The sequence below is a fragment of the Ptychodera flava genome, chromosome 11, assembly GCF_041260155.1.
Source record: "Ptychodera flava strain L36383 chromosome 11, AS_Pfla_20210202, whole genome shotgun sequence".
In the NCBI taxonomy this organism is placed as follows: Eukaryota; Metazoa; Hemichordata; class Enteropneusta; family Ptychoderidae; genus Ptychodera; species Ptychodera flava.
This window is the reverse complement of record NC_091938.1, coordinates 2,503,397-2,530,889: the sequence shown is the minus strand read 5'-3', so window position 1 is coordinate 2,530,889 and position 27,493 is coordinate 2,503,397. Positions and strand designations below refer to the sequence as shown.

Here is a 27,493-nt window from a genome sequence, read left to right as displayed (position 1 = left end):
GGTAGGAGTTATGGATGGTTCAAACTGATCACTTACTATCCAAGAAAGTACCAGTTTCTTCTACTTCTGTTTATTTTGTTTCTCATATTCATTAATGTTAAGGGTCAAAAGTTGAATGCATTTTGCCTTGAGTACTGAAAGTATCGTTTTATTGCTATGTCATTTTGTATATTAAATTACAGGCAGTGAAGAAATGGAGAAAAGAGATGTCATTTATAAGATTCTGCATACAATTGGCGATTTCTCGTCCACTTGTGTGCCACAGAATTTGTTACAGATAAGAGTAGTTATTTTTGAGTCAGAAGACTTTGCAACATTTCAAGAGGTCATGAAGGAATTGCAAGGAAAATCTAGAAAAGAATCAAAAGGATTCTTTAGGAAGGTATTAGGTAAGCACAGAATGCGTCGTTTGCATTGTTCTTTTGAAAGTGTTTTCTGAACTCCTTTGGTACATGGGAATATCGGTATTGAATGAAACTGTCTTCAATTAATTATATTCATATTTGATATTTACCTTATAGAGGAGAAATTATTGTTGTTTGTATTGTTTCAGCATTTTATGTCTCAAGCCACACTATAAATTTCCATGTACTGTATGTGAAATGTATACTCCTTTTATTCCGCATATTGCAGACAGAGCATGGACGTTCTTTAGTTCGGCTGGTTCAAGCTTCAAAAGCGAACAAACTACAGACCAAGTGGGCACTGGAACACCTAGTTTTCAGAGCCACGTGTATACAAAGATGGATCGAGTCACATTGAACCTGTACGCGTGTTCCAGAAATAACATTGAAGGAGCGATTGCATTGCTTGAGAAATTCATCAAAGAAGAGAGCACCGAACAGGTAAGCTCGGTTTTTAAAGAGAATCATTCTCAGTTTGCAATGTAAACAGTCGTAAAATATCAAAAATAGGACACAGAGTTACAATTTATATTTAAAGATGTTGGTCATATAACTCGAGTGAAATAAGCATAAATATCAGATCTTCGCAACTCTTACTCAAAAGCTCATCGGACAGAGCTTTTTCGTTCTGACGTCAATTGGTGTAACGTGGCGTCAGAGCATACAACTTTACTAAGTACAGTGAAAATCAATCTTAAACTTAAAATAAAGTGACTTGCGTCCAGCTGTTAATTATGGAGATTTGCAAATGTTTTAACCTTTTCACTTTATAGTTGGATTAAAAAAAGGACACACTTATATTTATCGTAAGGCCGTATGACGTATTGTAAAAATTCATTATAAAGGCTTTTTTTTTGGTTAATTTTAAGTGCCTTTCAAAGTAAGAATGCTACTTTCCCTCATATACAAGTAATGATAATTACTGTTCATGGGTTACTTTTATTACATTAATTTATCTACAAATGTACTTTACTTCACAGAAGTCTAATCACAGATATACAATAGGTAACCAATATTCTAACCGAAAGAGTTCCCAGTTTGATTTATTGTCTGTAATTGAATAATCTTTAATTCACAGGAGATAGACAAGCCTGTGGTCCAGAATTTAAGCGATGAAGACTTGGAAATGATCAAGAAAGTGGCTTTGAAGGAAAAGGTAGCGTAAAGACACGTATATGTCGACCCTGTACTGAAGTATATAACCATCAACTTTACTATACCTGATCTTAAAACAACTGCAACATTTTTATAAACCACGGAGAAATATAAACTCAGAACAAACCATCAAGGTCACATTGCGGTAGATCACGAATACTCTTAAAGCGTAAAGCAAGTTGAAATTCGCAGATGCTCAACTGTATATTATTCCAAGGTTGTTTATTTATTTTCAGAAAAGTGTGTCGTCGAAAATTGAAATTTGAAACTCGCCAACGTAGCATTATCATGATCTTTTAGAAGCAAATCAGGCATCCAGAAGCGTATATTCGAATTATTCCCTTTTTGTACTTACTTGTAGGATTTAACTTCCTAGCATCAATCGGTACACAAAAAAGTGCTTAACTTGAAATTGTGTGCAAACCTTCAAAATTTAAGCAATATTTCTGTTCAAGGGATAGTCGTCGGACCTTCGCACAAAGGTCGTATGGAACCCATACAACAATGTAAACACTGTATCCAAGGTACGATGGTGATAAATGAAAGTTAAAACATGTCTGTCATAATGTACATCGCATAATGTAAATGTTGCAGCTATAATGATGAGATGCATCTAGATATGGTGCATGAAATACATTGTTTGTAAACAAGAAACTCGCACAGCCGTAGTTCCGACGGGGTTTCTCTTTTAACACGGTCATCAATAAAATTACAGGAATCAATTAATAACCCCTTTTATTGTTACGTGAAAGAAAACGAACAAAAGGTGAACTCAGCAATTTCCGTATAAAACGAAATTTATTACGAAAAATAAAACTAATCGCCAAGTCAAGGGATAGAATACAAACTGTAAAAGTGTACAGGCTACTTATCTCAGCTGGGACGGCAAAGCTCCAGTCTCAGAGTTGTAACAGTCAGTCGGATGAATGAACAGTCCTTTGGCTTGCAGGCTTGAAGTTGCACAAAGTCCACAGTATAAATCCAGCGTGGCAGTGAAGGTCTTGAAAAGTCTTGAAATTAATACTGCTGGAGTTTCCAAAGATTTGAAGTAACACGCAAGAGACACGATCCCAAATGTCTGACTGCAAGCTGTGCTGCTCCCCTATTTATACTCATGTGGTTATATAAGAGCATATAAGAACAATCTAGAACTTTTATTGACATGCTAATTACTGCTCTAAAAATATCTCTCTTACACAACTAATTAAATTTCCAGAACATTCCAAACACGACTAATTGAATTCAAGGTCGTGAGGTCATGAAGGACGGTGACCTTGAGAATGTTCTAGACTAATTACTCTCAGGTCATGAGTGTGGAAGAAAATGACCTACATAACATTCTCTTGATATAAATGTACGAAATTAGTTGTTGCCTCTTATCATTAACCGGAATGTAATTATTTCTTATTTAAAATATTACTTCAGAATGTGGATGTGTGCGATTAAAAATGTGAAATTAGCCTTTTGCAATGTCAGTTACATTAAACCGAGGAAAAGTGTTAATCATAAACGTTAATTGCTACCGCTGCATATGTACACTGGTGTGTTTTACGTAGTAGGCTGGCAAGATAAAAATGAACATTTCACATTAGTGTAACTCTGATTTTTTAAGTCGATATGGTTGGAGTAAGGTTCGACTTTTAAGTGTTAGACATAAACATGAGTCTATAAAACATGATTGGAACTTATTTTGGATAATTGGATTATTATTATTATTATTATTATTATTATTATTATTATTATTATACTTTATTTGAAGAGGATGATCTGAGTTACAAATCAAATTGTAGTTTACATCAGAGCCGTCAGCAAGTGCTCAAAATAAGAATGAGTGACATCTTCATTAAATCACAAAAGAAAATAAATTAATCTTAATCTGAACAGTTGCTTGTAAACTTCATAAGATAATCTCGCAACTTAACTGTAAAAGCCGACAGCAAGTGTTCAAATAAGAATGAGTAACATCTTCATTAAATCACAAAAGAAAATAAATTGATCTTAATCTAAACAGTCGTTTGTAAACTTCATCATAAGATAATCTCGCAACGTAACTGTAAAAATGGACAAAGTTTAGTTGTTTCTAATCGCAGGGGGAATTGTTTTCCCAAGTTACTCGCAGCAGGGAAAGAGAAAGACTTTCGACCTGTTGCAGTCTTGAATTTTGGAAGATGCAAATTTTCATGACTGGCATAATGGCTGTTCGATGAAATTCGATGAAAAACGTCAGTCAAATAAGGGATGCGATGCTATTCATTGATTTGAATGTCATTTACGCAGTGAAATAGACAATACGTACGTCAATCGGCAACCAGTGCAAAGTCAAAGAGATAGTTCGTGAGGAAACACACAATCCTATCCTAAAATAACTCTTCCTGTCCTTTTTGGAGTTTGTAAATACGGTGAAGATTTGACTTCGAAGTTTTGCCCCAAACAGTGCAAAAATAATCAATCAAGAAAGGAACCGTGCATTGTACACAACCAAAAGAGTATACTCGTAGTGGTAAACGGATGTAGTTTGCGAAGGATACCAATTCTGTTAGAAACTTACTTAAACAGGTTATCAACGTCAACATCCAAACTTAAAGTAGAATCAATTGAAACGGCTAAAAGGAAGTGAGAAGAGACATTAGAGATAATTGTTTCTTGTATTTTGACATTAATAAAGGCCTCGGATATGTCTAATTTTTGGGCAAGAAGCAATGACCATACTTTTATTTTTCCCATGTTGATTGCCATAGCACTAACAGCAACCCATGATGAGATTGGGTCAAAATTATCGTCATACGAGAAATAATTGATCAATGCTATTACCTGAAACACACAAAGTCTGGTCGTCAGCGAACACATCTAACACACCCGTATTAAGGGGAAGATCCTTGATGAAAATAAAAAAACAGGGGCCGAGAATAGACCCTTGAGGGACGCCACTAGCGATTGGCAAGACCTCCGACTCACATCTATATCCAGGATACCGAACAAGCTGAGTTCTGTCTGCCAGGTAAGAGCGAAACCAACGGAGAGATGACCCGGAAGCACCATAGATAGCGAGTTTATCCATGAGAATATCATGATCAACCAAATCAAAAGCCTACGTAGGCACAAAAACAATAAACCATTGAAGAAACCAAATTGAACGTTAGAGAGGAGGTGACCCGTCAGTTTAATCAGAGCAGTGTGACATGAGTGATGTTGTCTGAAGCCAGATTGGGACTCAACAATCAAATGATTCATATGCAAAAAGGCTATGTAATTGTCATGCTTTACCAGGATTTTAGAGAGGAAGGGCAAAATGGAAGTTGGCCTATAGTTGTTAATATCGCTTTTCGAACCACCATTAAGAAAGGGCACAACACGAGCAAAAATTATAACAAGTATAGGGAAGACCCCATTTGTTATTGACATATTAAATGATACTAGTAACATAGTCAGCAATACACGCCGCACCGATCTTAGAAATTTCGAGGACAGCTCATCATTACCTGGAGAGTAATGAAAGATGCTTTTTCACAAAGTCAACAGTGACATGAGAAATTTGGAAACTGGGTGACCAGTTACCATATCGCAAGTTAACCGAAGGATTGGATACACTGAGACCAAGAGTACTGTCAAAATGCTGACGAAACTTATCAATGATGCTAATAAAATGAATTTGAAATCCTTAGCGATATCCCTGTTGTTTTTCACCTGTTACCTTAATGGCACAAGTTGAGCTGAGTGACTGACTGTCACCACGGGACAGAATATCTTAAAAGAGTGCCAAAGAACAGAAGCGTCATTAGGGTTGTTTGTGAAGACTTTACGATAATGACATCACTTTGCTGAAGTAATTTGATGGACAACCCTGTTCCGTAACGAACAATACACAAGCCAGTCGTTAGGGTTTTTTGACCGAGTGGCTTTCACAGGATTGTCAGAATTTCAGGAGAGGACCATTGTGGTTGCCTAATCCTACTCACACGTCTCGTGATAATCGGTGCATGCGCATTGCAAATACGACTGAAGGAGTTAGTCAACTCATTGAAAGTGGTATTTACATCATCAGACACGTGGACATCTGGCCATGAGGTAGATTCCAGATCCCCAACAAAATGCTTGGAATAAAATTACGAAACTGTCTTGATTAATCGTAATATGGTAACCAGTGTTATCAGAGCTTGCATTCAAATGTCGTACAACAAAAACAGGATAATGATCAGATATACCAACTTCGGCAGCACAGACAGATGAAAAATTCTGTGGGCATCTAGCATACATGTGATCAAGCAGAGTCCCTGACACTGGTCTGGTCCGGCTGCATGTGTAAACTTCATCGAATCCGTACACTTAAAAATGTAGTGATTGTTAACATTCTGAGACAATAAGTTAAAATGAAATCTCACAAGACGATAATTTATCTAAAAAATAAAAAGTTTCAATAACTGATTCAATTTCGATAGCTACTGAAATTGAGGAAGCTGGTGGTCTATAAACTCCAACAATAATCAGTGTTCGTGCGCTTTTCATTACAAGGTCGAGAACAATCATCTCTACTGATTTAGACTCAAGATCTCTCCTACGTTTGAACATACGGTGCGACTTATCAAATGCAATAAGCCCACCTCCTACACCTGTTGCTCTATCTTTTCTGCATAGGTCATAGCCATCGATCAGAAAGTTTGTGTCAGAATGCAAGTAATTGAGAAATGTTTCACTGATAATTAGCACATCAAAAATATTATTGGTGTAGCAAAACCAAAATCTTAACTGATCAATCTTGTTCGTAATATGTTGTATGTCCCAGTGACGAAGGCGAGGCCTTTAACAGTACTAAGATCATAAAAAGGGTTTGCGTTCATAGAAGGATGTAAAAGTTTATCAGAGAAATTACCACGTCTTGAGTTTTAACTGCACTCCCTTCATGGCCTACTCCCTAAGCTTTCAGACAGTCATTCACTTTGTGGGCACAGTCACCCATGACAAGTCCAACAAGAGATAGGAAAATCATGTCCGCAGACTCTGGCTACATGGCCCTGTTCACCACAGCTGAAGCATCTGACCTGGTTAGTAATTCGAGAATATCCTTTCTTTTCACCTTGGCATTACGGACATCTAGTTCTAACGTGACCAACGGCTCTACAGTCAAAACGAGTAAGATTTGAACGTCGAGCTCCTGCAGTACTTGGCTGTCTCTAGTCCAGTCAAAATAGGGTTAGACCCTCCACAAATTGCAACAGAATTTTTAGATAGGTATTTTAGGCATTTTAGATAGGTACCCAGAACAACATATCAAAAGTTTACTCGAATCCACCTTGGGAAATATGTCTAATTTGCATAAATCAAATATGGCTGCCAGCCATCCGACAAAATAACATAATTGGTCATATATCACATGTTCAACAAGCTATTTCAGTGATTTCAAAGTCTGGCACTAGTTAGTTGGCTCGGGAAATCATTTTTGAGGTATAATGTTTTGTAAAGGCTCTTCATTAATTTTCATAATTCCAATATGGCGGCCAGCATTCCTACAAAAGTAATTTTTGGTTATATACCACATATTAATCAAGCTATTTCATTGATTTTAAAGTTAAAAAGTATATTTCTTTGGCATGGAAAAAACGATTTTTTAGCTGTAATGATTTGCATTGGCACTTTGTTAATTTGCATAAATCCAATATGGGGGCCAACACTCCTACATAGGGCATTGTCGGTCATATACCACGCATTACACAAGCCATTTCAGAGATTTTAAAGTTTAGTATTTTTCTTGGTATAAAGAAACTTTTTGTGGTTCAATTTTACAAAGGCCCTTTGATAATTTGCATTGATTAAAAATGGCAGCTATATTGTGGCCCATTGCTTAATAGCTTCTAATATAAATAAGTGTAAACGTGTACAAAATCTTTAGACTGAACCCCTTCTTACGGATGCTTGCTTTATAAGATCCCCCTAGATGATAGGCAAGAAGTCATCACACATAACAACAAAATACAATAACCACAACAAAGCTAAAAAAAAAGAAAAAAAATGATATGACCAAAATAAAAAATGCCATAATACACTCAAATAAAAACTTAGCACTATTACAAACAATGTCAGATTCATAAAAAACTTTATGAACACACAAACTCACAAACACTGAAAACTGCATGCTTTAGCAAAAGCTTACAATTAATCAAAACACAGAATCCAACTATTACAAAATACAAACAAGTACATTTCCAGTCATTTTTCCAAGTGTCATTTTTCCAGATGCACATGTTTGTATCCTGCAACAGTTTGGATTCTGTTTGGCTGTTGAGTTTTTTGAACTGATTTAAGTCTTTGCTAAGCATGTACTTTTCAGTTTTTGTGAGTTTGTGTGTTGATAGGGTTTTTAAGAATCTGACATTGTTAGCAACAGCACTAAGTTTTTGCGTATTGTGGTATTTTTTATTTTTGGTCACATGTTTTTTTGTTTCTGCCTTTTTATTATCTTTGTTGTGTTTATTGTAGTTTTGCTGTTACATGTGATGACTGCTTGCCTATCATCTAGGGGGATGATACACTCCTCAATAAGAAGGAGGTTCAGTCTAAATTAAAAACTGAAGATTTTGTACACGATTTTTTAAAACAGTTAACACATTGGATCACCATTGTTAACACAACTATCACGTGACAGGTAATTTGCATAACCTTTCAAAATGGGTTTTCCAATGTTTTGTTTCAATGGTTTGAGATATGTGGCTGAAATTTGTGTGAGTGCAAGCTGTTCTAAGGATCTTCCAAAGTGTGTCTCAGAATTTTTTTAAACCTTCGTAGACAATTTTTATGCCAGAAAAGCGTCCAGAGCGGTGAATTTAACCCTAGTTAATTTCTTGTAAATTGTGCTAATAAAAAAACTAAGCAAGATATAAAAAATCTGAGACTGAAGAGCGTTGTGACAGCTTGCATTCCAGCAAGTTTGAGTCAGATATTTTGAAGTACTGAGACAAAACATAGGGAAAACAGATTTTGAAAGGTTATGCAAATTACCTGTCACGTGATAGTTCTGTAATCAATAGTGACACTGGGGCTACCAAAATGTTTTCCTATATCTAAGCTTTTAGAAAATGTATAATTTCGGGGGTTCTGAGCTTATTAACCACCAGAGAACTGTTAGATTAAAAAGGTAGATTTCTTGTCTTGGAACCGTAAATTCTTTGGAAATCTTGAAATTGGGATAAAAGGGAAGCAGGAAATCGGGTGATTTGCATACATAACACTTCTTTACATGCAACTAACGACTACTTGCCAAGCTAAAAGGTCAGCCTAACCAATTTTCAATCTTGGGTTAACAAATTAATCAGAATAGAATGAATATTTGCAGAAAAAATATTTTGAACAAAAAACGCTGTTGTGTGCAGTGCCCTCTTAACTGTTTCTTCTTGATATTCCTATTGCTAAAAAAGTCTACCAGAACTTTATTTATATTAGAAGCTATTTGGACTTTAATTTGGCAGCCATATTTATGCATGAAAATTATCAAAGTGTCCTTTAAAAACATTGAACCATCAAAGGTGTTTTTTCATGCTCAGGAAATATATTTAAACTTCAAAATGGCTGAAATAAATTGATTAATACATGGTATATGACAGAAAATGTCTTTTGTAGGTATGTTGGCCGTCCTATTGGATTTATACAAATTAACAAAGTGCCTATGCTAATTATTGTATCTCAAAAATGGTCTGTCAATCCCAAAGAAATATACTTTTAAAATCATGGAAATAGCTTGTTTAATACGTGATATATGACAGAAAATGTCTCTTGGTCGTCATAATGGATTTATGCAAATTAACAAAGTGCCAACGCAAATCATTGCACCTCGAAAATCGTTTGTCCATGCCAAAGAAATATAATTTTAACTTTGATATCACAGAAATAGCTTGTTTAACCCTTTGACTACTGTAATTTTTCCCACCAAACTTTTAATACAATAAGCTTATTTTACCAATTTCTGTGAACTTTTCTTTACCTTTTTTTTTCATAATTTTGGGAAAATTTGGATATCAAATTTCGTCAGCTACAGATTTTTATCACAATTTTGGCAAAAAGCAGAAAAAATTGACTGTGGTACATTTTATAAAGATGACAAAAATAGACTTTGGCGCTCAAAGAGTTAATACATGGTATATGACAGAAATTGTCTATTGTAGGAATGTTGGCCACCATATTGGATTTATGCAAATTAACGAAGTACCTATGCAAATCATTAAATAAAAACGTTTTTCCATGCCAAAGAAATATATTTTTAACTTAAAATCACTGAAATAGCTTGATTAATATGTGGTATATGACCGAAAATTACTTTTGTAAGAATGGTGGCCGCCATATTAGAATTATGCAAATTAATGAAGAGCCTTTACAAAACATTATACCTCAAAAATGATTTCCCGAGCCAACTAATTAGTGCCAGACTTTGAAATCACTGAAATAGCTTGTTGAACATGTGATATATGACCAATTATGTATTTTGTCGGATGGCTGGCAGCCATATTTGATTTATGCAAATGAGACATATTTATCCAAGGCGGATTCGAGTAAACTTTTGATATGTTGTTCTGTATATCTATCTAAAATGCATTCTGGTAAAAAAATTCTGTTGCAATTTGTGGTGGGTTAGGTGCCAAAATCTCGTAGATTGACTGAACTACTCTGGTTGTTCTGGCGAATGCCGTATTTAGTATTTCTTGGAATCTGCGTCTGATGAAAAACTGGTCGAGTCTTTAAGGACGCACTGGAGCTCATTGGGTGTCGCGAAGTGCGTAATTCTGTTCGGGTATTAGTACCTTTTTTTAGCGTTGAATGTGCATAATTTCTATTGAGGAATGTGTTGGCAGTAAACAGCTTGGTGAGGTTTGCGTTGTTCAAGCATTTTCATCAGGTCTTTCGCTCTAAAATGAATACCGTCACGGTATAGAACTTAAGTATGGATGCTATTATCACGCAACTTAAATGTGTTGTCGTTGTTCACAAAAGCAACATTACGTTTGCAAAGTATTCCAAGTTCACCATTGACTTCTTTGATACGTAACTGCACATCTGTACTGTCAATTCATAGTTGAATGCCGAGGATGGTGACACTGACTGTTGCGTGATTTTAACTTTGCCAATTCCACAAGATTCTCATAGCCTGAAATAACGTCAGCAGTTGATGTCATATCACTTATATCATTAGTTCCAACTTGAAATACAACATCCTCACAGTCAGCCGACTCTGACATAAAAGCTGCAGGTGGCACCAGGTACAAGCTGTACAGTAGCATACTGGGAGGTTGCTGAGATAAAGCGAAGCAAGAATGTCCAATCTCCAATTGGCACAGTGTCTCAAGAATTTGAGAAATTTGTTTAATATAACACCATATTCCGCTTACCATCTATAAAAATGTATTGAAAATTTGCAATGCTATGGAAATGATATGAGTAAGAATCAATGCATGACTGTACCTAATGCACCATTATTCAAACAATGTAGAACTTATCTATTATTTCTCCGTTACTAAAATACAAGTTGTAATCTCGGTTTTTTATTTTTGCCCCAACCAAAGTGACATTTTTCGACCAATTTACACTTAAGTCAGTCAGGATCATTTCAAATGTGCCCTGACTACATTTATCGTTTCTTAAACCCCAATGTAAGGGACATTTCAAAAGTGCCGTGACTCACAAGTCATAATTTAGAGAACTCTAATGTATTTTGTCTCGTTTCTTTATAACATTTGCGCAAAAATAAAACTTTTTTCATAAAAATGAATCCGAGACATACAATAATTTTTCTGATGTTAGTGTTTGTTCCATGAAAACAATATTTATGTTTTCTTTTTATCATTTTGTAAAACTTATCTACCTTTCCCATTTTGGTTCCAATCATGTTATAACTAGAGTAGCACAATATTTCCCCTCATGTGTTTTTTTCACTAAAACGGGTTTGCATTCTTCCAGGTTAACGTTCTAGTTGAAAGGGATTCCAGTTCGATTCCTTCAAAACTTGTCTTAGAAGGTCTGGCTCATAATGTTCTGTCTGCAACTAAGAGGGTCCACATAATTCTTGACGAATTGGCCACGAAGGGGCACAATAAAAAGAGGCAGAAGCTGTTGGCACAAAAGGTCGTGTGGATGTACGATGAAAATGGAACCTTTGAAAAGTATGATGATAACATCACCGGGATAATCGAAATGGCCCATGAAGACAAAGAACAGACTGCCGTATTTCAAATAGGAGATGGAAAGTATATGATTGATTTTAAACAAATGATTGAGATTGACCTATTCGATCAGTCCTCAACTGTCGAAGTCAAAAGAGTCGTGAAAGAAGGTTAGTGCTCTCTAAGATTTCATAAACGTCTTTGGAGACAATGTGACCTCGTTTTGTCTTCCCATATCTTGATCGCTTACTCTGTGTTTAGACATACCCTTTTCTTGGCTATAACACAATAATGGAATGTCTTTTCTTCAATTTCATTCTTTCAATATATTTATTTCAGTAATTACTTTCAATGTGTTATATATTATAGTCCAGGCACGAGACAATGTGCCCGAGGGTAGGTGGCCATTTGCCCGACTTAACGAGGGCAAACGATCAATCCTTTTAGAGCAGGCGACGTCCCATATACGTGACATTTAATAATGAATCTTTCGTTACAGGTAGTATTGAACTTCCTGATTTTTGGACGGCTATGACTCCGGCAGAGCCATTCAAAAGTGTAATTCTTGATCCCCAATCGGAGGAATTCCAAAATATCGACACTTTATACAGGCAATCATACACGCCCAAACAAACAGTACAGGTAAAGGTTTATTGTTCATTCATTCAACTTTGATTTTATAAGCCGTCATTAATACCTTGTGCTGACAGGGCCCTGTATAAATGAAGCGGAAGGTTAACTGTTGAACATTGTCATGGTGCTCAGAAAAGAAGGGAGGGATGTCGAGAGCATTGACTTGGAGGAGGAATATTTGATTTGTTAAAAGAAATATTGTTTCCGGATCTTGGTAGGCAGGTGTTCAGCTGAATATCTTTCCAAACAACTGTTGCTCGTGCCTAAACGACTTCAAACAGGAAACATTTTAGTTTCGTTTACAACAGTCCTCGAAATTAACTTAGGTATATTGAAACTTGAGAAATGTAACATGCTCTTATCCTACAAATTCCAAATTCCAAAAACCATGTATATTGTTGCAAATCTATCATCAAATTACTTTTCGACGCTCATGATTGATCTGTTGACAACACATGTCTATTTAAGTAGATTGCACCTTTTAGCTTAAGAGTAAAAAAAATGTATGTATGTAGGTAGGTAGGTAGGTAGGTAGGTAGGTAGGTAGGTAGGCAGGCAGGCAGGCAGGCAGGTAGGCCCTACGTACGTATGTAGGTATGTATGTATGTGCGTACGTACGTACGTATGCACCTGACTAAAAACAGTTCCATTCCCACCAACTACTCACTTCTGAAGATTGCCTAGCTCACGAAACAGTCTGTAGAGTAACCTCTACGGGTTTTAGGATTTCAGTATGAAGAAATATGCTTCCGGATTATTTTGTTTGCCAGGTTCGCTGCTAAAGTCATGCTTTGACCTACCCTAGTGACCTGCCTTAATTTTACGCATGGTAGGCACCGATTGGAAAGTTTATCTTCTATCAGCACAGATATATCACACCAAAATGGCTGTGCAGACAACGGGGTTTCTAACGTTTTCAGTCTAATTGTCTCCTCAACCTGCAGTAGTATGAATAGGGATTTTACATGAAATTGATAGGCAGCTACAATAGCGATAAATTATATATCAAAAGAAAGCTCTCTTCAAGACCAATCGATTGCATTTTGTTTGATGAAAATTGGTTCAGTACGTGCAGAGATATGTCCTGTTGAATTTGAAAAATATCAGCTTCCTATTTAGAAATTATGCCATGGTAGACACCTGTAGTTATCATTACAACCAGGTGACCCCATATTGAACATTGTTTGAGGAAACTAGAATTGCAATTTCTAGTGCTTTTTGCAATAACTCAAGCATTTCTTATTGAAAATTGATGAAATTTTTTGTGGATATTGCTGATGAAATGTTCAATGGTTTTTAATTTTTATAAATGAAAAATATTATTAGAATGCTTTTTACAAGGTAAACAAATAAACAATACCTGTAAACAATCAAATGATACCTGTGACATTTTAGAACTTGATTTAAATTTAACAAAATATATTTTTATATTTTTTTTATATTTGAACTTCAGAATTTTTTTTTTTTTTTTGTTTTTTTTTGTGTGATTACAACTTTTATTAAATGATTATGAAATATGTCTGATTAATGTAGATTTTAAGTTTAACAATTACAGAGAACTTTTCCAAAAAGTCAAAAAAACTTCGTTCTCAACCCTTTGTCTATGCCGTAAAACAGCAACACGCATTTATAGAATGAACAACTGCATTAAACTGGATGCAAAATTACGCTGCCCCGGAAATACCATAGACCCTCGAAGTCAGCGGTCCGAAATACAAACCAGTTTCCAAAGTCCGGAACACCATTAATGTGGAAAGAACAAATTAATAATCTACGGCCTTGTTCTTCAGAGAGAACCAAAATAGTCCCCTTCTCGGGAACTAAAGATCGAAACTAAAATTTCAGTATAGTATCGGCAAAGTGCGGTGCATGTGAGCAGTTCAGTATAGTATCGGCAAAGTGCGGTGCACGTGCGTATGCCTACACTGCAGTGCTGGCTTGACAACTTCTCAGTGTCTATCGAAAAATATCACCCGGAAATCAAACTACTTCGAACAAGATAACGTTAGAAAGGGTAAAGTCATATAGAAATATATATCTCTAGATCCTTGCGTTTAATAAGAAATCGGGCAAATCTAGCTGCAAAATCGTGAACGTCGGAACTCACAGAACATGCGGCGAAGCGCTGATTACTTGTATGTGATTCCTGGGAGTGCCCGGATGTAAAGTTGGGGTGAAACCATACTCGCTAAAAAGGGCCTTAAGCATCATTTTTCGCATCGTCAGACTCGTAATTATTGCAGAATTACAATTAATATTTATCATAAAATTAATTTTGGGGCCGAACGTTTAAGGAAATCAAGATTTTCTTTCAAAAAAAACACAAACGAAACACAAAGTTTGATCACAGATGGAGTTTTTCTCGGCCGATTTTAACGTTCGCCCCCTCAAAATGAAGCCCATGATCTCTACTTTCGTACCACCCCTAAAAATAGTGATGCGATCGGAATAAGTCATGCGGAGAGCCTATCAAAGAGGTATATATTCGATCTCCTTCGCGGGACATTTGAGATCACGGCACAACGCTCATTAATGGACGCCAAAATCGCCGGTACGCGTGAGTTTGTAGTCGTGCTGCTTTGCCATTTATCGTAGTACAAAAGTGAAAATTTCCCAAAATGAAGTTAAAATAATAATCTTCAACACTACAGTTTCATTTTCTCTGATTATTTGGTCTATTTAAGAATTAACACGAAAGTTCGGACTAGACCTGCATCTAACACGTACGTTCAACACGAATGTCACGTGACCTAAAATCCCTAGTATGAAGAAGTTTGCTTCTGTGATAATAACAAAAAATGAACTTCACCTAAAGAATGTTTAAAACATACATTGCCATAGCAATCGTATCTCATTATTTTGCTAACAAAAGTTAGGCACGTACGCACATTGTCTTAACTGCGTCATCAACAAACACTAGTCTGCAGAATATGGATTTACTAGGGCAAAATGCGTAATATCCTAACATCACACGTTAAAGACTAATACAGAATAGACTTTATTATTGTGACATAGTGCTATGTCATTGTTATTCATGAGAGCAAGTATATCTTTCTTGGCTCACGTACGCGTGTTACTGGTCAGTCTTTCCAGCTCTCCTCTAGCTATTGTACTGTAGCCTAGTGTATAGTTGGATGATGTAGCATCTTAAATTATAGTACTCGCTGCCTCCAGTCTTCCTTACATCCCTTCAACATCGGAATACCAGCCTTGCTGGCCCCTACATACTACCAAGTCACCGACAATACCATCATAACCCTTAGTTACATTCCAAATATGTTATATCATGCTACCATGCGTCATTCTGATTGGACGAGAGCTCAAATTCACCAATTCTAAGATACGGTTTTAGCACTGATTGCAGTGCTAAACTGGCCCCAAAATTAGGATATTTAAAAATTGTCTTGTCGGTTTATTTGAACGTACCTATCTAAACTTAAACCGAAACAGTCCCCTTTGTTTCGAAGACCGAAGTCCTAATTTTGATACACAGATAAAGTATGGGTCTGTAATTCACCTCTTGGTGAAAATAAGTTGGGGTCAATGATGAAATAAATCTTCGATTTGTATATGATGCACACACATAAAGGCATTAGGGCAACAGCGTACTTTGCTCAAGAGTGAAAGAAAAATCTATCTTTAGTATGCCAAAAAGCCAGGACGATAGCCCTTATGTAAATTTACAAAAAATGCCACGTTTTCTTTTGCTTTGAACTCTTGACCCGTTTTCTGTGTCTGCAGCAGGTAGTTTTAAACAAGTGTGTGCATTGTGTGCATTGAAATGTGAACAAATGGCAATGTTAGTGAACATATTGCATAATAATTGTTATCGTTTTCATCCTGTGTGCGTCTATGTGTTGTCGAAGTAATTCCCGCTTTTAAAAATGCTCGATCTGGAGCACTGAATTTCCGACGTTTGATCTCCCAGACGTCAGAGTTCTATATTTGGGGCTTAGAAGTAACGAGAATACCCCAGTAAAACGACAAAGACACACAAGTTCTTGTAATATAATAACAATAACCGCCCCGGCTCCCCCCCAAAGTTGGGTATACACTCGATTTTGGTTCAATGCACACGAGACAAGAGCCGTACCATAATAGAGAGTATACCCGACTGCGACAGGGATTATTGCTTAAGGTAGTAAGCGCCGCGAAAGTGAAACACTTTTGCTTAAACTTTCCTAAATGAAACTTTCAACCATTCTCTTACAAAATCAACAATAACGATTTAGCGTCACCGTGTAAAGTTTAGAGCTAGCGAAACAAATTGCCCAACATTTTGTGATATTTGAAATTCAAAATGGCCGCATCCCTGTGTTTACTCTATGGGGAAAAATTTATTCGGACTTTCCAGAAAGTAGGACGCAGAAAGTTTTTCCTTCTCCGAGAGCTTTAAAATGAGCTCCCACATATGATAGATCAGAAAAGAATTGTAGAAATTTGAGTACCAATGTCTGTCCCTGAGGTGCGTTCTACCTTAAGTCTACTATTCTCAACAGAAACCATTGCATTGCTGATTACATAAGCATGAGCAAATATGTTATCACCATTGGTGTCAACGTCACCACCATTCACTGATTTGTCCTATTTTCGAATTTCAAGTTGTACACCATCCTTGGTATTGAATACCTTTAATCTATTTCCATGAAATTCAAAATCTAGAAAGCTTCATAGACCAATAACTAAATATAATATATTCTTTAAATAATTAACTTTATCCATATCAATTTCACAACATTCTTCATCTTCTGTAAAATGCCGACATGAATCAAAAATGTCGTGGGATCATCTTCTGTGCATATATTTATTCACGATACCCTCAACGGTTACAGGAACAGATTCAACGGATGGATTTACGAAAAATTTACTTTTCAGTTCTGACTGATTCTGATCTTAAGTGAAGAGTACTAATATACCTTTCATGCTACGACGAGGTACATCAACATTTTCATTGATAATTGTATCCGATTCATTGAATGGTATTGTTTAAAATAGTGAACATGTTCAAACAGAAAACTCTTGCCATGTTATAATACCCAGCCGTATCCCTTGCGAGGACATCATCCTTAATCGTTTCATATTCCAACTGAATAGTCGTTAATTTGAATTCTGCTGTAAAAAGATGTTCACAGACAATTAACCGGGAGACGAGCGCAAGTGTAATTGCCAATTCGATATGGCTACGTAGGCAAACCCATGACCTGTGATGAAGGGATGAGTCAGTCTCATAGCATATTTCATCTTGTATACCTCAAAAAGTAAATATCCTCCAAGACATTAACATCTGCACCGCTTCTTAATTTTATAAGATTTTCATTGCAAATGCCATAAAGAACCATGTTTGTTTTCTCCCTTTACAGTGTTTTGCGTTAACCAGTTGACATCAGACGAACTAGATATATTGTCAGAATCGAGGTGTTGCCAACACTGTCAAGTGCAATTATCAGCTAGGCGGTTATATGCGTCGATCATAAAGGAATCAACTTTGATGATTTTAAACATTGTCCACCGGGAGGTAGACGTCAAAACAACAACCCCGATCCAAACACATCACGTCTGCTGTTCTAGGCTACACACCGGCAATCCGAGTTGTAATCTTTTACGTAGTTCCGTCGCAGTGAAGTTTGGTGTGTAGAGAAAAAAATTTATCATTTATTAACGACACGTGTGTACATTTGTCAGTTCAAAACTTTGGTTATGCAAAACGCCTTATATATGCCTTATATAGCAAGTGATACGTGCCAGACAATTAGCGGGCTGTACATGGTAAGAGTGGTGGTGTTTTTGGCTGATGATTATTCATTGACTCATAAAATTCATTTGTCAGCAAATCATTCCAGGTCTATTCGTATCGAAACAGTGCATTGACATTTAACTCCTCTTTTTCATCAAAGAATTTCTCAAAGGAGAGTAAAAAACCAAACGACAACAATTCACAAACCTACATCATCTGATCTCAAGTCTCAATCCCCATCTGGCAAAATATTTGGCACTCCTTATTGTATTTATATAATAAGAAATACTGCCAGATTGTCTCAAATTAAAAAGAAAACATGAAGATCAGAGTGGTCAAAATGGATCCAAGCCACCGACAGAAGAGACAGTTTTTGCAGTTTTCTTAATCTCCAATGCTGGATGATCAATCATAGCCAGATAGTCACTGAATGTGGATTTATTATTGAAAGAAAATTGTCTCTGTATCTAAATGTATGATTGACAGTTCTAGCCACATAGACCTTTTTCTGTTTGATAAAATTTTGGATAAATCCCGCCTCGTATGGGTACAGAAATGTCAGCAAGTAAGGGGCACAGATAGTGCTCATGGGAATTCATATACACTGGTGGAAATGTGTCCTCCAATCAACAAATATGTTGTCGATGAGGAAATCAGCAACTTATAATGTTTCGTTTGGTATTAAAAGCTTTAGAATTAGTAATATTCTTAATAAATATGTAGAATTATACCCAAATACTATATATTTATAACGACGTGACCATTTTTGTAGAAAAATGCTTGGTTGATGTTTCTCAAGTGTTCTTTCAATTTAGTATGTGGTATTGTGGTATACTACGTGGAAATATCGAAAGTTTTAAAAGGGAGGATATGCTCTTTTGCAGCAAAGAACGGGATAACGGAGAACACGCTTGGTCGTCAAGGTCTGCTTGCAAAGCTCACTGTCAAAATTAACTGGGGTAAACGGCTTGGGTATTAGAGAATCCCAAAACTGCAACACTGCGTTCTTAATTATTGTCTTTCAAATTTGCCAAAAGCATATGGATCGGTCCCCGTGGTTTGGCAGTCTACTGTTTTTTTTTTGTGAAAAAACCTATGATTACCTTTGAATAATGTTCAAAATATTTCTCTTCAAAAGCAATCCACCATTGAATTGAAATTTTACCGTACTATCACTGGTGTGTGAACATATAGGTGTGCAACGTACATCAGGATCAGTCATATTGTGTGGCGGCCATATTGGCTTTTGCGAAAACCTATAATTAACAGTCAACAGTGTTCAAAAATGTTCTTCTCCAAAACCAATATGCCATTTGACCTGAATTTTACTAGTACCATCATGTGTTGCCTTTTATGTTTACATAAGGCGTTAGGATCAGTCATGTGGTTTGGCAACCATATTGCATTTTGCCAAAAACCTACGATAATCAGGGGAAGATTTTCAAAATTCTTATAGAAAACCCAATGCACTATATTTGAATTGAAATTTTACTGTTATCACCATTAGTGTGTGTACTTTAGTATATCATAATCACTACTTAATATCTTGGGCCCCGTACGCTGCTTGCAGCGTTAATTTTTTATATTTTTCAATTACTAATACTTACACACAACAAGCTCAATATGGATACTAAACCAGCTTTCAACACACTGTATTATGGTGCTTTCATAGCAGGTCTAATAATAACATATTCAATGGTAGGTAGTTAGTTTCTTAAAATGGAAGTAGGTGATCCAAGACAGCCAAAATCTCACTCAATTGGCCAAACTTGGGGCCACAACCACAGTAGCCTTAGCGACTACAATCTCCTTAAACAGAAAAATGGTATTTCTTCAGAACTGTATACTTTATAAACAATTAGTATGGCTGCAGAGTAGGAGAGACAATTCTCGGAGCTGTATTAAACGTAACAGCATTCATGGGCGGAAACATTATTGGGCAAAAACTAAGAACTGGCAGTGCTCTCATTGAAGAGAAAATTCGACAGAAAAGGCCCTTGAACAATTTGATCATGACCGAACTGTTTGGTGGGAAAATACTTTTCCAGGCCGACTCGGAAAGGAATAGCAAGCTACAGACGCCCATGCAGGAAATGAATTAACGGCTACAGATGTGGTCCTCGAAGCAGCAGCTTCTGCTACAGCTCTTATTTAATTCTCAGATTATTAGCAGCCCAGCCCCAAACAGAAAAAACGATGAATTTATCTATATCGCCGGCAGATTAATTTTTGGGTGGTTTTTAATTTTAGATTTAGGCTTCACTATATGCTACAGCTCTGCTACAGCATTACTATATAAAAGCTACTATAATCGAAACTGATTATATTTCTGTTTTGACCTGTTATTCATAAAGACATCAAAGTGATTTTTTTCTGCGGTACTCAATGGCATAGAAATTGAGTCCTTGTTTACAATGTCATATAGGTCTTTTCACGTATTAAATTTGTATTGCAGACAGACAGAATTAAACTCTGAGGTTTTCTCTGTCTGTACGGGTCTTTGACAGCGCCGTGCTGCTGTAACAATTTATGGTTACATCAATAGCATCTAAATGAATTATTTATTTAGTGATTAAATTTGCTCGTTTTGGACTCAGTTTACTTTCTTCGACGTAGATGTTTTTGATTCCAATGTTGTCAGCGAAGTTAGCAATACAAAAGGACTTTATTACAGTATTTAGCCAGTGCTTGATAAAAGTGAGCTGTCGGTAGAACTTTTTCGAATTTGATTTTTAGAGGGCATCGACATTGTAGTTACCTGGATGTAATGATTTGGTCCTTTTCGATTTGCTGCCTCCTTGCCACTTTATCGCATTATTTGTCAATGTTAAATTTTACCAAGACTTATACGAGTACAGTGTAAGAGTCGAACCGGGGGGTCGAATCGTGGTAACTTAGAAGTATCGATGTTAGGTTGAAATTAATAATGTGTTCGCCCGTTCGTCTTTCCATACAAATGATAATCTCTCTTGTCTTACTACGAGGGAATATATAATTTTTCTGTACATACGGAATGACGGGGGTAATGACTATCTGAATAGTCTCAATCTTGGGCTCGACGATCTGCATGATATTTAAGTTAATAATTGTACAAAGTTCTCCAGGAACCATAATAATACTGTGTTTCCAAATGGGTTTTGAACTCACAACCCACGGTATCCAGTCATCTATCAGAGAAGCAACAGACAGAGCTGCTCGGCCAAATCCCCTCTCTCAAAGCAGAGTTGTTCAATATCCGGCTTATAGTTGTTACACATTTTTCTGACTAATAAGGATTATGTCCTTCGCATGCGGCAGAAGTTGCAACTGAAAAATAACATGATGGCAGCGCAGCCGTCAGGGCAGCTCAGAGCGGAGTAAACATGCATGTGCACACATTCAATGACGTTAACAATTTTTTTGAAAATAGTCCAAGTCCGCATACGATCTGCCCTGAGGGAAGCAATATATATGAGCTGCCCTCAGGGCAGACATACATTTACTATCTTTATAGCGCATTGCATAGGGTATATCTACCAATCTGTCCTGAGGGCAGCAATATATTGGAGCTGCCCTCAGGGCAGACATATATTTCCTATCCTTACAGAATTGCATCATGTATATCTTGTTACTAATCGGTTTTTTTCTTCTTCAAAGTAATGTAACGTTCACCATGTTACCTTCGTTCTTTCAAGAGTGAGTTTGTTTGTTGAACTCGCCTTGGCTGCTGAGAGGTACCTGGGGATCTTCAGTGTATTGACTACACGAGACGTTTAGAGTTCGTTGGTACTACATAGACTTTATTTTTCCTGTAGACAAGCTTGACAGTTGCCATCGCCCAAGATACGCTTCTCTCATGGTCTAAATGTCTTGGGTCCGCTGTGTTCCTCTCTCAATGTTCCAATCTCCTCGAGCAACTCTGCTCGTTGTATGTTTAAGGATGGGATTTTAAACGTTATCTTTAAGGCGTGGCTTTGATCATACGATAGATATGAATTAAAGATAAAATGATACACCCAATCATAAAAATCAATACAGGTCTTGATCTTAAATTGACATGTTACCATTAATATGCAAACGTAATTGACTACCTTCATGATTCTTAATATAATTCAAATATATTCCAGACTTCCGTAAACATCCTCGTAAAACGTAATTAGCGTTATTGTGCGTTTGTCTCAAATATGGTTTGTATGTATATCGACTTATAATTGAGATCTTGTTGTTTTTAATTAATTAATTTACTGGTATCAATGACCGCAAGGTTCATTTAACTTTGTCTGAGATAAAATATATCTGTAACAATCTATCAATGTGCCCTGAGAGCAACAATTTAATCAGAGGTGCCCTCAGGGCAGACATACATTTTCTATCCTTACAGCATTGCATAAGTGTATATCAACCAATCTGCCCCGAGGGCAACAATATATCAGAGCTGCCCTTCAGACCAGACACATATCGTATCAATTAAGCTGCCCTGACGGTAGCAATATACATGAGCTGCCCTCAGGGCAGACATACTGGACAGACATAGGGTACTTGCCCGCGATTACGCGGACTGAGACTATTTTCAATTAATTTGTGACTTCATTGAATGTTGTGCACATGTTTATACCTTTCTATTTATACCTTTCTGCCTTTTAAGTATTTGTGAATAATATTGTTCACCAGACTGCATCCTTGTATTTTGCAAAACCAGTACATTGCTGTGAGCGGTCAACAGATTCAACAAAGTACTTCATGTATGATAAATGTAATTATATTATATCATGCTACCATACGCCATTCTGATTGGACGAGAGCTCATTCCAGCGATGCTAAAATACTGTTTTAGCACTGATAGCGGTGGTAAACCGGGGCTTATGATGAACAACGAAATAGATACTTTGTGAAATCGTGAAATCACGAAATAACAACATATGCTCAACCCCCAATTTTTTTTTCAATAAAATCTAATATTTAAATAATGTGCGTGACCACAGCAGTTGGTTTACTGGGTTTAATGAACGGATTAGGTACGTAATGGAATATTTTGAAATGACTTCAATCACGGTCGAACTACAAAGTGATACATGGCGAAATCATGGGCCGCCATGAAAATATCAGTATGAACACGTACTCCCACAGTCACTACAGTACCTGTTTAGTCAGGGGAGTTGTGAAGCTTCACAAATCTCTCTCGAAATACAGCCATAACATTTTGTAATTGAGGTTTTTAATCTTCAAACACTTGCTGTCGAAACGCAGCTATCTGTTGGCGGGTAGCGTGCGTAGCTATGCGGTGGCGGGGTTGACCTTTGATCCGCATAGCTCTGCATGGCAGGGCTGGTTTTCGCCCGAGTGCTCATGGGTTGAATGAGATGAACAATGGCGGTGGATACGAACGCTTCCCTCGCATAGATAGAGAAAAGTAGGCTTTGCGGAAGTTTACAAGCGCGGCTGGGCACATCGTGTACCTAGGCGAGGTGGGTGTGCTCGAAAACGAAGATCAATGCCAGTTTTGGATTCAAAATCGGCTGTTTTCGGCGGAGAAACTGCCCGCCGTATTTCTGAGGAGCCACCAGCGGTTTTTTCTATATCAGTCTGCAAGGCTGTGGTGGGAGGCCGTAGTGTGTTACCGGCGTTATACGGTCATTCACATGTAGTGTGTTTTTGTCTGGACATGAAAAGTACACCTATTGCCAACATAACAGCAACAACTTCATCGATCGTTTTTAAATGTTTTTGAAATGTGAGAGAAATTTAATGTTTTCTCCATGACCGGCTGAAATTTCATAGCTTTAATGGAACTAAAGTAAAAACATAGAATATTGTCGGAAATTTCATAAACTTATATTGCTTTTGCTGAGCAGGATGGGGCAAAAACAATGGAAGGAGGAAGAAGACGGAAAATTTGAAGGCGTTTGAGCAAAATCAATAATGTTGAGTACTAGCTGCTTACTGAGATGTGTGAAATGTTATTTGATGTTGGCGATTCTTGGTAGCAACTAGCTACTATTCAGTACTGAAAGCACTCGCTTGCGTTTTGCATGATCTTCTTTTTAAGATGATATTTTTCAATATTTTGTCTATTCAGATCGTTTGCGTAGGCAATTGTAAATTGTAATGTCCTCTAACAATACGTGAAAAACAGAGCTTCTGTATCAATAGTTGTACAGCTATTGACACGAATGCAAAACGTTTATCATAATCATGACTATTGGCATATTGGAATTACAGCAAATTTCTCGTGCTTTCAGATTCAACGGATTCAGAATGAAAAGTTGTATCGCCAGTATATTGTACATAAGCAAAATATGGAGGTAAAGAACCCGAAGGACACAGTAAATGAGCGACGATTATTCCACGGAACAAGTTTAAAAAACATTGTTGAGATCAATTCCGATGGATTTAACAGAAGCTATGCTGGCGCGAACGGTAGGTAGTATTATAGAACAATGGCGACTTGGTAATATAGTGCCACCTGCAGTTTACAGAAATTGTCGCCAGTGTATTACTCCTGAATATCCTGTAGCGTACAATATTACCTGTCGCCAACTGAAATGCTTTTATCCAACAAATGAAAAGTATGTTGAGGTAGCGTTCACTTTTGCTGATTGTTGAGAAAGGAATTTTAGTCAGTATTCAACTTAAGAAGTAAACAAAATAACTGCATTTTACACATAGAGACGCTTTGTAAATAAGCTACAAAGTGGGTGTTTCAAGTTGAACGTGAACCTGGAAGAAAACCAGGAACTTGCAAGTAGCATACAAATCGAAAAAGTGCATTTCTCCTTTGCCTACATTATACTCATTTTAATCAAGTTGAAAAAAGAAAAAGGAAGACATTAATTACATAACAGCGAGTGTAGCTACCACATAGGTAATGTCGGATGTACATAAACAACCAGCTTCCGCACAAAAGGAAACGGACCTTGAAGGGGTTACGGAGTATAATTTTCTAGATCTTGCTATATTCTTGAAGAACACTGATTTGTGCTGACCCTCTAGTAGCCTTCTCACTGTTAAACAGTTTGTTTATTGTACAGCTTGGATACTTTGTTGTCCCTTGAAAGTGTCCAGTTTTTGTACTTTATCCAATTTGCTAGTTTGAGTTGATTGTAATAAAGATTGATTGATTGATTGATTGATTGATTGATTGATTGAATAATAGTCAAATTCAACAACGATTAATACACAGATATAAACATCCTATCAAGGACGTTTGTCACCAAGATTATGTTACGTCTAAAACTGCAAGTTTAATAAAATATAATTCTCTTGTTTTTTTTTAGCCACGTGTTATGGAAAGGGCATGTACTTTGCCATAGAGGCGTCGTACTCTGCTAGAGGTTACGCCACTCCTGATGACGATGGCAATATGCATATGTACGTTGCCAAAGTGTTAACCGGCGAATATGCCAAAGGCCACTCTAAAATGGTCCTACCACCATCGAAGGACCCAAATGATCCTATTAAGCGTTACGACAGCGTCGTCAATGACCTAGACAATCCAGAAATGTTTGTAGTTTTTCATGATGCCAAGGCATACCCTGAATATCTCATCACATTTAAGTGATGTGCTCCATCACACAATGAATTTTCATCAGTTTTGCGATGTATCGTGAGCAGTTTTCAAGGGGTGTTTTAAGAAATAATTTAACTATAATTATAATTATAATAACGAGATTACACTATATGCACAGTCTTACATACGTAGTATATTATCTTTTCCTCCTTGCTAATTGTACTTAACGATTAGTAACTCTAAACAACAGTGATTGACTGTAATATTTAGTCATGAAATACTAAATTTGACCAAAAAATGAATTTCGAATTTTTCGACAAATGTAAACATTACTGTTTGATATATTTTTCTTTTTAGTCTTTGGTGTACCTTTCATTTTGATTCGGGTTGTGCGTGCTTATATTTTTGCATACAAGATGAGCGACAATATCCATATCAGTGCAGAATATTGTGTAGGTTAATATTGTCTCGACAGAGTAGGGTGTGAAGTAGGGTGAAGTATCGTATTTTCATCGAAGTTTACCACAGAATGGGGTGGAGGACGGATTTTTCACGACAGACTAGGGTGAATGATCGTGTTTTCTTAGGGTGAATGATAGTGTTTTCTTAACAGAATGGGAATAATATTGTCCTTTACAGAGTCTTCAGTAATTACACAGGGTGGGCCGGAGAATGGAAGGAGGGTCATTTATTAGAAACCTATCTTTGGGAGAAGGTCACTTTTAACAGAAGACGATTTTACGGCGAAACCTTTGCATGTCCATTTGATATTCCTAAATAGGAAATTGCCGACGAAATAAATTCAATCTTTGAAATACATACATACACAATCTCGACAAACAAAGCAAAAGAAGATACAGTGGTAAACTACATTAAGCACCTTGAACAGTTCAAACTGATAAATGACAAGTGACGAAATCGCATGGGTCAGATGACAAAGTGTTTATCAATTATCAAATGTCTTCAAATACACAGATATTGTTAGTTTTATTTTTTATATTGGCAAAAAAATGATCGTAGTTCTGTCATAGAATCAACATTTCTGTGAAATTCCAAAATCAAATTTCTTGCACACACATCCATTTGTAACCATCCTAGTCTGATCAAGTACATTAATATGAATAATCAAGAGTACATAAATACACAGATTTACCTCTATTTTTTATTGGAAAACAATATTCATAGTTTCCTCATTGACTACCATATATAGTAAATCAACATTTCAATGAAATCCAAAAATCCAATTTTTGTACACACGTGCACGTTTTACTTCCCATTTTAAGCAAAGTATTTTACATATATTATCAAATATATATAAATATACAGATATACCTTGTTGTGTCTGGGAACATTGTCAATAGTTTGCCTGATGGACTCCGATGTATTACGATTTGATATTTTTGGGTGAAGCTCTATATCAACCACATCTTGCCGCCTTACAGTTGCACAAAATATGGTGCCCCTCCCGCAAATGCATGCGTGATAAGTTGCAAGCCTCCCTCCCAAACCGCCAGCCCCTCCCCAGTAATTTATGTCAGTAATTTACATAACAATTAAATTGTTTGTCATGTAAATTAGCTGATACTGTTTCAGTTATTCCTAGAGAGAATACTGCAGTGATTTGGGGAAAGGTCAAGTTTTAGAATACCGGGCAAGGGCAGGGTCACATTTTAGACACAAGGATAGGGGAGGGCCACATTTTATAGTACAGGTGCGCACGGAATTCTCCCAGCCCAAGCCCTGTAATTACTGAAGGCTCCCTCATCTAATCTATTTTAATTAAATAGACAAAATGCTCTGTTATTCAACTTTGCCGGGATTTCTGTTCGTTGTTCACTTTTCTCCGCGTTCCGACACTGTCCTTCATATTAGTTTTTGCTGGTTTGACTCCTTGCCAAGCCGTTGCAATACTAGTCATCATGTTAATCGAAAACTTTTACGT

At 36.7% G+C, this 27,493-nt stretch overlaps 1 protein-coding gene across 1 annotated transcript in view; it reads left to right on the top strand.

Annotated features, from left to right (window-relative positions):
- The window catches only part of LOC139143663 (protein mono-ADP-ribosyltransferase PARP14-like), a 32,679-nt gene extending 6,930 nt beyond the window's left edge, over positions 1-25,749 (top strand). The window contains exons 7-13 of the mRNA XM_070714176.1: positions 183-389; positions 634-845; positions 1,483-1,560; positions 11,496-11,868; positions 12,198-12,340; positions 24,284-24,461; positions 25,319-25,749. Of these exons, the coding sequence (XP_070570277.1) occupies positions 183-389; positions 634-845; positions 1,483-1,560; positions 11,496-11,868; positions 12,198-12,340; positions 24,284-24,461; positions 25,319-25,602 (1,475 nt within the window). The 3' untranslated portion in view covers positions 25,603-25,749. The remainder of the gene's footprint in view (positions 1-182; positions 390-633; positions 846-1,482; positions 1,561-11,495; positions 11,869-12,197; positions 12,341-24,283; positions 24,462-25,318) is intronic.
- Positions 25,750-27,493: the final 1,744 nt, after the last annotated feature.